Here is a 14,324-nt window from a genome sequence, read left to right on the forward strand (position 1 = left end):
CCATAGAACAATTTCATCAACTTGCATTCAGTAACAAAACCTAAGTTTAATGTTACATTGCTCTCAGAAAATGGAGGGCTGGATAACAAGATTCAGATAATTATTATACATGTACATATCATATATCATATACATGGAGAAAATCACAAAAAAAGCCAAAACAAACCAGTTGTCAAGATGCATGTATATATTCAGGGGGCTGTTTTAAGTACAAGTAAGAATATTTTGTTCTTCACACAAAAGAGCGAAAATGAAATACTGTGTTTCCTCTAATAGAGTGTGTGCATGTATACACATGATAATGAGTGAGTGAGTGGATTGGGTTTATGTCGCCTTGAACTGTTTTTCAGTCATCACGGTCTGGAAGCTGACAAGCCTGAAGGGCTTTGACAAAACCCTGGAGTATGGGCTGACAAATCTAACAAGAGTCATCAGAAGTTGACATATTCCCCCGGACCCCAAAATATTTGAAAGGACAAATCATCTGAAGGTTACTTGATGTTTTTTTAGACTAAGTTTGAATCGTTTCCATGGAAATCATAACAAATATAAATGCAATATATCTGTAAACAGCAAAAGGCACCACTTCAAGATCTGTGCCATATATTTGCCAAGATCTATTGAGAGATATCAAATGGTTTTTGAGTTGTGCTTTGGAAACAAAGCCGATGCCTCCATGTTGAGACTAAGTCCGAAATGTTCCCATGGAAAACAGAAAAAATTCAAATGCCAAAAAATTTGTAAATAGCAAAAAGCACCACTTTGTGGTCTACCTCACGAAGTTATACGGACAGATATTGAGAAGTTTTTGAGTTCTGCTCCGGAAACGAAACACACCTCTCACTCTTGAGACTAAGTCTGAAACGTTTCCACGGAAACTAAGAAAATGAGAAATCACAAAAACCTGTACATAGCAAAAGGTACCACTTTGGGTTCTGTTTGATATATATACTAAGTTTTGCAGAAAAATATTGCATGGTTTTTGAGTTCTGCTCCAGAAACGAAGCCCACCCCACCATTAGACTAACACCAAAATGTTCCATGGAAAAACAAAACAAAACGAAAAAATGCCAAAAATCTGTAAATAGCAAAAGGCACAACCATGGGTTCAGATTATTATATCTATCAAGTTTTGTCTAAATATATTGAACGATTTTTGAGTCATGCTCTGGAAACAAAATGATTATGAATGGACGGACGGACAGACAGACGAGGCGTTGACAATATCCTCCGGCATGTAATGTAATGTATTCAGGGTCAAACAGTGAGTGAGTGAGTTTAGTTTTAGGTAGCTATTAGCAATATTTCAGCGAAATCACTGTGTGGGACACCAGAAATGGACTTCACACACTGTACCCTTGTCCGCAAATCGTACCAGGCTTTTGGCAAGACGAGCGAATGCTTCAACCAAAGGGTTTGAACCCATAATCCATTTTCGGACATACTCAAAGGATATATCTCAAGATACCTTAGTGATTAAGTCAGGTTTTAAATACCTTTTAGTCATATTCCAATATCATGGCGGGTGACACAAGAAATGGGCTCACACACTGTCTCTATTAGTCGAATTGAACCCTGGTCTTCGTTGTGACAAATGAATGCCTAAACTGCTGTTACCCCACTGATAGTGTCAGAAGATTTATCAAAGCAATTGAGCGTCATATATTATACATGACTATAAATCAGGAGTGATACTCATCATTACAGAAACGTCAAACATGCTCAGGCCCTGCATGGATTGAGATCTGGCCTTTATTGCAACTATTATTAGAGGAAATACAGTATATTGATTGTGGAAGACATTCACTAAGTGGGTAGGTGGAGTCCTACACCTTTAAGCATTATCTAGGACACAAAAGCAATGATGCAACTTGCACCCACGTGCGGGAATCAAACCCAGACCTTAAGCGGATGATCAAAAGCTGAAACCACATAGCTGCCAAAACTCAAAGCTTCAAAACAAACAGGTTAATACTTAGCAGAAATGTTTTTTGGTAACATAATATTACCAAACAAACCAAAACATTGCCCAATCCAAAATGATAAATGCATAATATATTCACAAGAAGATATGTATAATTCAAGCACAGCATATATCTTTCACTCACAAGTTTAAATGTTATTGAAAAATTAAATGAAACCTGGCTCAGTTCCCTTTCTGTTTTGGTTCAATGCAACACTCGGCAATATTCCAGCCATATGACAGCAACGTGTAAATAATCAAGCTCGGACCTGACAGTCCAGTGATTCATATTGGTGACAACAATCAATGTCATTTGGTTCAGGGCCACATCATCAATCATGTCTGCAAGTAGTACAATTTTAAGGCACAGAAAACTAAAAAAAATAGTCAAAATCGGTCCAAACAGTTTCACCTGATCCATTCAGTTGCATTGTAAGACCAGAACAGGTTGTGAACTTATTGTAACTGGAATCTCTGGGAAGACCGAGCAGCAACCGTAGGAGGGGGCCATTTCTTACCTGGAACTGTTACAACTCTAGAATCATGCAGATATATCAAGAACAAGAACATAACAAATCTGTCCTTACTCTTGTGACAGCCATTCTTCCAAGCAGAGGAGTTTAGTTTTATGCCACACTCAGCAATATTCCAACTACATGTATATGGTGACGGTCTGTAAATAATTGAGTCTGGACCAGACAGTCCAGTGATCAACAGCATGAGCATCGATCTACACAATTCGTATATGATGACATGTGTCAACAAAGCCAGTAAGCCTGACCACTCGATCCTGTCAGTTGCCTCTTGTGACAAACAATGGTTCCAGAAGATCAATTCAAACCTGGATCTTCACGGGTTCTATGAAATATTCAGCAGCATATAGTTGACATGTTGTAAATGTATAGTAAAATATCTGATCAGTGTAAACAATGAGAACACAATGAGACAAGGTCCCTGCTCACGATGGAATCTTAGTGCTACAGGAAGCCCTGTTCCATGAAAATCTTGTAAGTGTAAGACACTGCAACTTTGTATTAGGGCAAGTTTTTCTTACAAGATTTATGCAGGAAAGTTATGCAAACACCCATGATAAAATAATGTAATTGTGAAGTTTTATTTTTTCATTATCATAATCACGAGAGTGATACAGTACATTGAATGGAACGATTTTCGGGGTCTCGGGAAATAGCTGAAGGGTTATGTGACCTTAATTTACATGATTTTGAGTAAACAGGCCCCTGAAATGTAGCACTAAGATTTTGCTTTTGGAAATGAGGCTAAGGTGATCATTTGACAAAAGTCAACACTGTTTGAAATGTATGTTCGCAAAGGGTCCCATAGTGTATGTTTCTCAGGGAGCTGAGAAAGACAAAATGGATGGAAATTCATAATGGAAACACTGTGCTTATGCTTTCCACGGCACAGAATTTTCTGTCTACGATGACATACTCAAATTAGAACAGGGTAATTTTCACTGGGGTAAAACTACCAACAAGGGCGAACAATTCCTCCAATCAGAGGATACCAGAACTGAGTGCTATCGCTAATTCTTGAAGAATTCAATATCAAGGCACATAAGTGTCAAAAACTGACAAAACAGTTCCAATACATATGGATTGTTACTATGACAACATTTGTTTGACGACAACTGTGAATACCAGGATAATTTGTGTTACCACGGTAACATATTATGCTGGTCAAGATATCTTCCTAGTTATATGTGTCATTAGTTACACATGCCATTAGTTACACATGCCATTAGTTACACATGCCATTAGTTACACAGTCTGAAATTGACAATTGTTACAGAGTCAGATTAAAATTCTGTAATGTCACTGGGCACTTGCATATGCTCGGCTAATCCTCTTTTTCCGATTCTGTGACTTTGTCTTGTCCTATAGGGCTTTGTCTTATTCTTATTTGTCCAGTGCTTCTTATGTTGTCTTATTCTTGGATTCAAAATATTGTTGTATTGATTTGTCTTATACACAAGTATGGGTCATTCCATTTTCAACTCTCAAGGTAATAGGAAGGAGATTGTTGAAAGCATATGCAACGAATAACATATGTAACTAAATTGGGACGATATCATGCACCATATATTACCATGGTCAAGAGCCAATAAATATGTATCAACATATATAACCGTGACAGTGATGAAATATAAAATATGTTGTCTATCCGAAATATTTTAATTACGTCAGGCAATACTTCCTTATAGTATTGCAATAATGGGACAAATGAATATTCCTAAATAAACTCAGATAATCTACAGTATATTTAATAATCTTTGGTAAAGAATAGATGGAAGAATGCTTATTATTTGGCGTCATGCACATATTTCGATGGATACATCCACAAAAATACAAGGTCCACATACTCTTGAGTAAATAGGGCAGACACAAAACCATAAATTTGTGTGACTAGCAGATTCTTGTACAGCCAAGGGATGTAACTCTGTAAAACACACCATAAATGTCTTCCCCTAACAGCGTAGTCAGATCAAGGAAATGTTTATAGAAGTTGTACATATATCAACAGATTAAATATTGTCAAGAAGAAAAGCCTCTGGTCCAGCCTTAGCATTCATAAAGTCATTATACGAAATGTTTCAAGCTCATCAGAAATATTAAAACTATCAACGCTTGTATGACTTGCAATTGATATTGGTGTACATTGATGAGAATAATGATTGAAGATAATAATTATGTTCACCTTCTTTGACAGGGACTGATGGTTCTTCAAAATATCCTTAAAATACTTTACAATTTCGGATATTTAATATACAAATGTGCCAAATGTCCTAAAAGAGAAGATATTTATTTCTGACAAAATCTCTGCATTTGCACATGAACATAAAGCAGAGAGTAAATGCTATCACATGCATGAAGAGTTCTTCAAGAATAATAGAGACTGGCTAAACAAAATGGTCATTTGTCTGTTTTGGATTGTCCTAAGCGCCATTCCATATTTCAATGATTCTCTGATACTTGAAGACATACAAAAGATATCTGACTTCGTGTCCAAGGCTGGTACAAGCTCCTTATACTGGACAATAGTAAAAACATGTTCCACAGCGAATGCCTGGTTTCGGGCCCCGTTCCCCAAGATCCTTGCACAATGACCAGGAATCTTTACCAATTTATGGATGCTAATGCTGAGTCTTATACTGAACAGCAAAAGAAACACAACTATGTCTTTTTGTCAAGTATTTAAATAGAAGACACAAACATGAACGCTAGCTTTTATGAGATCTCACTTTTTCAAAGCTTGCGCTTCTTTTGTTGTTCAGAATAGATAATACAGGTAACCTCAGTGAGCACTGGGTTGGAATCGGAATAAACTATAAGACATGCTTCATTTTGAGGTTTAGCATTGCAATAAGGATAGACCAGGATGTACTCAGGGGACTCTGAGACAGACTAAGTTGGGTGAATGAGTTGGACTTCAGGCTATTTTTAGCTATATTCTAGCAAATTTCATGGTGAGGGGCACCAGAAATGGGGCTTAAACACTGTACCCATTCAGGGAACTGAACCTGGGCTTTCAGTGTGACTTTTTTAACCACTGGGCTACCCCACTGCTCCTGAGTATTATAATCGTCACAGTGTTGAGATTGTTTGAGGATCGGGGCCCTGGTCTAGATGGTGAAAGTTCCACCATGAGCGCAGTTTTATTACTTTCTGAGTTGAACCTTTAACTGCCTTTAGTGTCTTGACTTAAACCTTTAACTGCCTTTAGTGTCTTGACTTAAACCTTTAACTGCCTTTAGTGTCTTGACTTAAACCTTTAACAGCCTTTAGTGTCTTGACTTTAACCTTTAACTGCCTTTAGTGTCTTGACTTTAACCTTTAACTAAATTTGGTGTCTTGATTTTAACCTTTAACAGTGTTTAGTGTCTTGACTTTAACCTTTAACAGCCTGACTGATGGTCATCACAGAGGAAATGGGTTTTGACTGTAATCCATATTCCTGCATCTGTTGATTGTGCTTATTGCCCATAGAATCAAACTGTAGTTTGAGTACAGACATATCTATATTGAGTGTTGGAGCAATAAGCCAAGGAAATGATTCTGACACCTGTTGTTCAGGGCTGTTTCATAAACAGAAATTCTGTATTGCTGTACCTGCGACCACTGTAAGCGTTGTGAGCACAGAATGAAATCTGGTACAATATCATTTTGAAATATGCTGTTGGGTCATGATCTAACAGAGTATCTCATCCTCTGATGTGTTCATAAAATTGCACAATATGATAACCATGAACTTTTTTCCTCTTCTTTCTTGGATGACAGATCCTCATCCTCATTGACATCGTCATCCATACCAGGGTCAAGGTCACTATCACTGAGGTCAGAATCTGACTCTACATCAGAGTCACGTCCTGGGCGATTTAATCGGGAAATGAAATGCAAAAAGTTCTCATCCTCTTCCTCCTCCTCTTCCTGAGATGGACTGGAACAGAAGAGAAGATCATTTCATGTATGTCTTTAGAGGTCATACAACAATATAGTCCACCAGTGCCTACTGGCAAACAAGGATAAGTTGGACTGGTGCAGAGAACATGTTTATGAGTAGTTGGTGGTGGCAATGGTCGCATTTGGTTTGTGAAAGGTAATGCAGGTGATGGCTAGTGCATGTGCAGTGCATGATGGTGGAATTGGTTCCATACTTAGCTGCGACCACCTTCCTCATAACAGTTTCACTTGGACGCAAGTCAGTAATATTCGGACTACACTTGATTGTGGACAATGTGGGACCACTTCACTCACGATGACAAGCACCAGTGGGTGACACTCATACATGCTGAAATGGGTCAGTTGTCAGGACGATGGTCAACTTATCCTTGTTTGCCAGAACAAAGATTTATTTTTCACATCTGGACACATCTGAACAAAGGCTGTTGTTCTGAAGGGGTTTGTAATGTTTTTGGTTTGATAGCATAAACGCATCCGCTTCGCAGCCAGGTTATGGGCTTTTCATGCTGCCTGAGATTTTGTGCAAGGTTTAACTGACTGTGTATTGTTAACAGGTGTTATAAAATTTTGAGTGTCAGGGAGTGAAAGGATGTTGATGGGTTGCTTTCCCCAAGTATTAAAAATAGTAAAAAAAAAGAAAAATAGAAACATAGTTTGAGAAAGCTACCCATTGACAATTTGACAGTATCTAAGAAGACAACAGTTTCATATTCAGTTTAAGGTTCATAACTATTAGTTTACTTCTCATTTCGTTAAAAAGGGAATTTCATGTTTAGTTGGCTATAAGGGGATTTTCACGTTTAGTTCATTAAAAGGTAAGTAAAAATTTTTCTTATTAAGTTACAGTTTAATTTCCTTTGCATATCAGCTGTTGTTCTTCATGCATATCTGAATAGCCATTCTTTAGCTACTGACATATCTGAACAAAAGTGTCCTGACCTTCATGCTCCCCTGCAGTGCAGGGTGGGGTGGGGTGGGGGTGAAGAGCAATTTATTTTTGAACAAACATTCCTTGCCCACACACCAAGATAACAAAATGATATCTCTCTCAGTCACTCTATTTCCCAGTTTCTGTTGCTAAGGATACCTTTCTAAAAGTACCAACTTTGCTTTGGTCATTATTAGACATTCTCTGTGACGTATTGTTTATTGAAAAGCACCTTCTATGCTCATTGTGACTACAGGTCGATGTGCTGTTTAAATATGACGTTGAAGTGACAAACAGGTACATTGTGTGCTAATGTCATCACAATAAACTTCTTAATGTAGTTGAACAATGGAGAGTTTGCACTAGTTAATACATTAAAATGGATAACTGAGCTGAGCAAGACAAAGGAAGGGTTTGTTCCCAGGCTTTCAAATGTGTTAAGGTCCTCATCCCGATCTTGACATGCTATCTATTTACCTACCATATAACATATAGCCCATCCCATCATCCATGACAGTCTATTTTTGTGAAGGACAGTCTCTTAGATAAGTAAGGCCATTCTTTGGTTGGGGAAAATATTTGGAAAAATAAACTTAACTTGGTTTGAATGAAGAGTTATAGTTTTTGGCTGTGTTTGTTTAGGACTGGTAACTTTTTTGGACAGCCAGTCGTTGGACAGGTATTATTTCAAAACTAGTTTATACACTAACAGAATTTGTCTGGATAGACTATTCTCGCAATTAAACGAGATTAACCATGGTGAGGAAGGGAGGTGGAGCTGGAGCTGTACTCTGTTCCTGGAAAAACTGATCTGCATCAGGCATGAGGAGATTCACAAAGGACTGAGTGAGTATAGTTTTACACTGCTTTCACTAATATTCCAGAAATATCATGGTGGGGAATCGAACCCAGGTCTTTGGCATGATGAGCTAGCACTTTATCCACTAGGCTATCTCATAGTCTCTTACAAAAGATAGTGACATAAAATTGTTCTTGCTGAAACACATATACCAGCCCTGCGGAGAATGCCACATGACAAGCTCATTTGATTTTGTGAACAGGACACTGGTAATTAGAGACAGGCAAAAGACAGGTATTTCATCACATTTTGGTTCAGTGTGAAATTATCTAATGTTGAGTGTGTGATGGTGGAATAAACTCAATTCTGTATAAATTAAGAAAAGTGCCTGATGACATTTGTTCATATCACTTTGTTGTTTTCTTTCAACAAGCAACATAGGTCATCATACATAGGTGTTACAAGCTTAAGGAAATATTAAAACATTATTAAAAATATTGTATATGAGTGATCAACAGCAACAATCTGCTCATTTGGGACCTGATGACATGTGTCAAGTGACTCCCAGATCCCATTTTTGCCTCTTACGACAAGCATGGGTTTCTGAAGGTGACTATTCTAACCTGGAGCATCACAGGTAACATTGTATTCGAAAATCGTCATGTCTGTATTTTCAAACTCGAAGCAAACATGCATGAACCTATTCAGCAAACTCCAGTTAGTGGCGCCATCTCCATGCATGACAACGAGAATCATGAGTGTAAAGGATCTGGTTAGATACAGGAAAGTTGTGAATATTGTTCAAGTCATTTCACAGTGTCACTGATGAAAAGTCAGCATTTCTTTCTTTGTGAGTGAGCTGAGTTTTACGCTGCACTCAGCAATATTCCAGAGATATGGCAGCAGCCTGTAAATAATCGAGTCTGGACCAGACAATCCAGTGATCAACAGCATGAGCATTGATCTGAGCAACTGGGATCCAATGACATGTGTTAACCAAGTCAGTAATCCTCAGACCAAACAATCCTGTAAGTCGCCTCTTACGGAAAGCATTGTCGCCTTTTATGGCAAGCATGGGTTGCTGAAGGCCTAACATACCCCGGATCTTCATGGGTTCAATAACCATAGAACCATACTTTTTTAAGCAAAAAGTACAAACCATCAGGGACATTTGTCTCTTGACAAGGTTCCAGGTCAAACACAAACCACTCTTGACATTTACGCACAGCATTCTACACATGCCACACTCTACAAACAAGGGTCATAGCATGTTTTCTTCTGTACCATTAAATCGCAAACTGTAGTTTACGATTATTCTAGTTTCCATAGTATCATGCTATATGATGTGATGCCCAAAATATAGATTTTCAGTTCAACTTCAGTTCTCAACCATAAATATGTGAATTCAGCTGAAAGCAAATTGTCAACTGATGTCATGCTATCACACATCTCACAACACCATCAGGGACCATGTCCCACAGGCAACAATGCAGAAAATAGGACACACAGCTGGGACATCAGGAAGTGAAATATTCATGATGTTAATAAATTCTGAAACATGTGCAATTGATTTTACAAGGACAGATGTCAAGGGCAGAGTGTGTGAATCAGTGAGTGTGTTGGTGAGTAAGTGTGTGTGTGTGGGGGGGTGGTGGCGGGGTGGTGAGAGTAAGTGAGTGAGCAGGATGGTGAGTGTGTGTGAATGAGTCAGTGAGTGTGTGGGATGTTGAGTGTGTGGGATGTTGAGTGTGTGAGTGGGATGTTGAGTGTGTGTGTGTGATGTTGAGTGTGTGTGATGTTGAATGTGTGAGTGGGATGGTGAGTGAGTGTGTGGGATGTTGAGTGTGTGGGATATTGAGTGTGTGAGTAGGATGTTGAGTGAGTGTGTGGGATGTTGAGTGTGTGGGATGTTGAGTGTATGAGTGGGATGGTAAGTGAGTGTGTGGGATGTTGAGTGTGTGGGATGTTGAATGTGTGAGTGGGATGGTAAGTGTGTGGGATGGTGAGTGTGTGGGATGGTGAGTGTGTGAGCGGGATGGTGTGTGAGTGGGATGGTGAGTAAGTGTGTGAGATGTTGAGTGTGTGGGATGTTGAGTGTGTGGGATGTTGAGTGTATGAGTGGGATGGTAAGTGAGTGTGGGACGTTGAGTGTGTGGGATGTTGAGTGTGTGAGATGTTGAGTGCGTGAGTGGGATGGTGAGTGTGTGTGAGTGTGTGTGTGTGAGAGTTTGGGATGGTGAGTGAGCGTGAGTGAGTCAGTGAGAGTGTGGGATGGTGAGTGAGTCAGTGGGATGGTGAGTGAGTAATTAAGTGAATAGTCAAGTGCTTGAATGAATGAATGAATGAGTGAGTGAGTAAGTGAGAGGTTGAGTTAATGGTTGAGTGAAATGAGTAGTGAGCGAGATGGTGACTGAGTGAGAGGGATGATGAGTGAGTGAGAACCTGTTGGTTCAGTATTAAGTCACTTGAACAGTGTTCCATTTTTATCACAGCTATTCCAATTACATGATGGCCGTATGTAAATACTCATGTCTGGACCAGACAATCCAGGGACCAGCAGCAAAAACATCAATCTATGCAACTGGGAAACGATTACAGGTGTCAACCCAGCCTGACCAGCCAATCCCATTAATCGCCTCTTATGTGATGTTTGAGGAAAGAAGACCCCAAAACAAGCAAGACTTCCAGTAATAGCACAATGCTGCAGTTTAAACAATACCAGTGTGCAAACAGACACAGACTCTTGGATGTAACTGCAGGAAATTAACATGGGTCATTGATGGGAGCAGAAATACCTCAACCCCTAGTTTTGTTCCAAAATTGGTTTTCCTGTGATATTTGTTTGTATTAATTAGTAAAATTCCATCTTCATGATGGTCATTTCAGAATCCAACAACATTAGTGATCAGTGCAGCTGAGATATGGTGACATGCATCAACCACGCCAGCGAGTCTGATTGAGTGAGTGAGTGAGTGAGTTTAGTTTTACGATGCACTCAGCAATATTCCAGCTATATGGCGGCGGTCTGTAAATAATCAAGTCTGGATCAGACAATCCAGTGATCAACAGCATGAGCATTGACCTGCGCAACTGGGAACCGATGACACGTGTCAACCAAGTCAGTGAGCCTGACCACCTGATCCCATTAGTCCCTTCTTATGACAAGCATAGTGGCCTTTTATGGTAAGCATTGGTTGCTGAAGGCCCAGAAAGTCTGACCACATCACTCTGTTGATGACCATTGGGTTGGTGAAGAGTTCTTCTTACATTGATCTTCTCTGGGACTACTGGCTTCACCTGCAGGTCCATGGTGGACTGAGCAAATGTATAAACATCAGCCTAGCTGCCAAATGCATCAGAAAAGGTCAGAATATTAACCTTGATGCTTGGCATAAAGAACTTGGCAACCCACAAGACTGCAGACAGTCTTGTTATTTCCTTGTTATTTGATAAAGCTGTCAGAAACCTTCCAGCTATACAGCAGTGATCTATTGATAATCGAGTCTGGACGAGACATTCAAGTGATTGACATCATGAGCATCCATGTCAGATAGGATTATTGGCATGCAAAGGCATATGTCAAGCCAGTGAGCCTGACCATACAATCGCCTTATTCGCCTCTTACGCCAAACATGGGTTGCTTGAGACCAATTCTAACCCGAATCTTCATGGGTGCTGCAGACAGCTCCCACACAATAAATACCAACACTGCATACAAATTACACACAACACAAAACCATGCATCAGATTAACTACCATCACAATTCACAGAGGTACAACATCGACAATCTCAATTCCTACATATCTTCATCTCACACCACACTGGCTACTCCTCTGGTCTATGCATCTAAAGTTAAATTAACGTAACATAGAAGTAAAAAATATCTGTGTAAAGTGCTTTTTCGGTGTGTTAACACTGCATAAAGTATACTCATAGTATCAATTCTGGCTGAATTTACCACTATGAGTTATCTCATAGCTACATCAGTGGTATTTTAAAACAAGTTTCACATATGGCCAAATAGTTACAAGAAAGAAATGGTAACAAAGAACACAAGGAGGTGATTGCCTCTTGTGCCTGTTTGCTAGCTAACATGTGAAATATGCTTTAAAATACCACTGATGCACCTACGAGATAACTTGTAGATGCAATTTTAACCAGGACTGATGCTACATGTAAGCTCATTGTGGTCAATGTGTTAATTTTGCATTCAACTGATAATAGTGTTAGGTAGCAACAAAATACTTTCCTTTTCACAATTTACAGATTTGATAAAAATATTTATGATCCAAACTAAAAGCTGGCAAAGTCGACCAGAATCGACAATCCAAGAATACTCATTGTGACGTTCAACATGCTAATTTTGCACTCGACTGATAATTATGAGTGTAGGGTCACAACAAAATACTCTCCTTTTCAAAATGTGATAAAAATTCTCATGCTCCTGTTTAAAAGCTTGATCAGATTCAGTTACAGAATGCAAGTGTACTGTGTAAAAGTAAAGCACAACCTGTATCTCCACACATATAAAAGCACTTTAAAAATAATTCATTTCCTGAATTCAAGAAACTACATTTGTTTCTAATGCCAAGGCTTCAAGGTATTGAAAATGTTCAACAACACATACCAGTGTAGGTATGCAACAAATCTATCAGTAACTGTTAGGGGACATTTCAGAAATTACAGGGAGGTCCTCAACATTTTTTATGTCGGTTCACCGAGACATGGCCTATCAACTTCTTTCTAGCAAATGACAGTGTTGCAATAAAATGTGTGGCCCAAAGAGACTGACTTAAACAACTTTGTCTCAAACATGAGACATAAAAATAGACTAGCTGTGCATAGACCAGAAGAGTAAGCTGTCTATCGTCATAAAAAATTATTACCTTGGGTTACGTCTGACAAACCTGTCAAATCAGACCAGGTAAAACCCTTGAATGGACAAAAAAAAGGAAATCAATATAGTATTTATATGGGAATATAAACATATATATTCAAGGCCAGAGATTTGATGGTTGACTCATGGCAACAGATTGGATTGCCCTCAAAAGGCAATAAATGGAAAAAACATTTTCTCCAGATCACTGATGACGTCCGGTGTTCTGAAAAGGCAAGATAGTTGACCTGCTATATTACTGAGATCCCTGCTCACTCTGTTTTCGTAAAAAGTCAGCAAGTATGTGAGTATGGTTTCATCCCACTTTCAGCAATATTCCAGGAACATGATGAACAAATGCTTCAACAACAAGGATACCTCACTGCTTATTAAATAGATGAGTTTATAGCCTGTTGCAGCTTAACAACACTTGACTAATACTACACTCAGCAATATTTCAGGTATGTAATGGCTACCTGTAATCTAATGATCAACATCATGAGCAGCAATCGATTCAATAAGGGATAAGATAACACACGCTAACTGAGTCAGCATACCTCATGACAAGTCAATTGACTTATGACAAGCATTGCTTGCTGAAGATCAACTAGGTCAGATTGTCACGGGTATCTGTTACAATTGGCATTGAGAAGCATTCCTCAAAGCTTGGAACATTTTAACAATATCATGCCACACAAAGTTTATTATAAAATCTTTGTTTATATACCCTGAGCCTCAAGGTGACTTTTTCCAGAAAGGCAAGGGGAACACTAACAAACATTGAGGGTACACAACCCATGGACCACGAACGACCATGAACAACATATATATCTTGCCGAACACTTAGGTGTTATTTTGAATTGTTTGAAGCTGGGGTATTAACCTTTTTATAGCCAACACTAGATTGTGCACATGACAAGAAAAACTGATTTAGAGTTATCTCCCTTCCATCAATTTGCAAAACACTGGTAATTGCCATCCACCATATGTGATTTAATGTTATTCAACAAAAAGAATTGCGACCATGAACTACCAGATGAGTTTGGCATACCCAGAAGGGTACATGAAGAAATATTACTCACTTGTCAGAGGACTACACTGAAAATAATAGAAGAGTGCTCAGCCTATCAGAAAGTGACATTTATGCGTGAGGTATTCTAAATGATTAGGCTTTGGAAGCACTGACAGCTCTTTTCATGGTGAAGGCGGAGGATAACAGCTCAGTAACATCTGGACAAAATAAGAGTAATTTTTGGTCCTTTACTTATTGGTTGGTTCA

At 38.9% G+C, this 14,324-nt stretch overlaps 2 protein-coding genes and 1 long non-coding RNA gene across 3 annotated transcripts in view; 1 reads left to right on the top strand and 2 right to left on the bottom strand.

The window, feature by feature from the left end:
- LOC137267557 (COP9 signalosome complex subunit 7b-like) overlaps window positions 1-14,324 on the bottom strand; it is a 519,024-nt gene that overhangs the window by 279,135 nt on the left and 225,565 nt on the right. The gene's annotated exons all lie outside the window — the stretch shown is intronic.
- Window positions 1-14,324, top strand: part of LOC137267559 (uncharacterized) — a 192,136-nt gene that overhangs the window by 88,483 nt on the left and 89,329 nt on the right. The gene's annotated exons all lie outside the window — the stretch shown is intronic.
- The window catches only part of LOC137268282 (WD repeat-containing protein 5-like), a 71,942-nt gene continuing 63,737 nt past the window's right edge, over window positions 6,120-14,324 (bottom strand). Inside the window, exon 12 of the mRNA XM_067802826.1 lies at window positions 6,120-6,418. Within this exon, the coding sequence (XP_067658927.1) occupies window positions 6,199-6,418 (220 nt within the window). The 3' untranslated portion in view covers window positions 6,120-6,198. The remainder of the gene's footprint in view (window positions 6,419-14,324) is intronic.

Source organism: Haliotis asinina, chromosome 16 (assembly GCF_037392515.1).
Source record: "Haliotis asinina isolate JCU_RB_2024 chromosome 16, JCU_Hal_asi_v2, whole genome shotgun sequence".
In the NCBI taxonomy this organism is placed as follows: Eukaryota; Metazoa; Mollusca; class Gastropoda; order Lepetellida; family Haliotidae; genus Haliotis; species Haliotis asinina.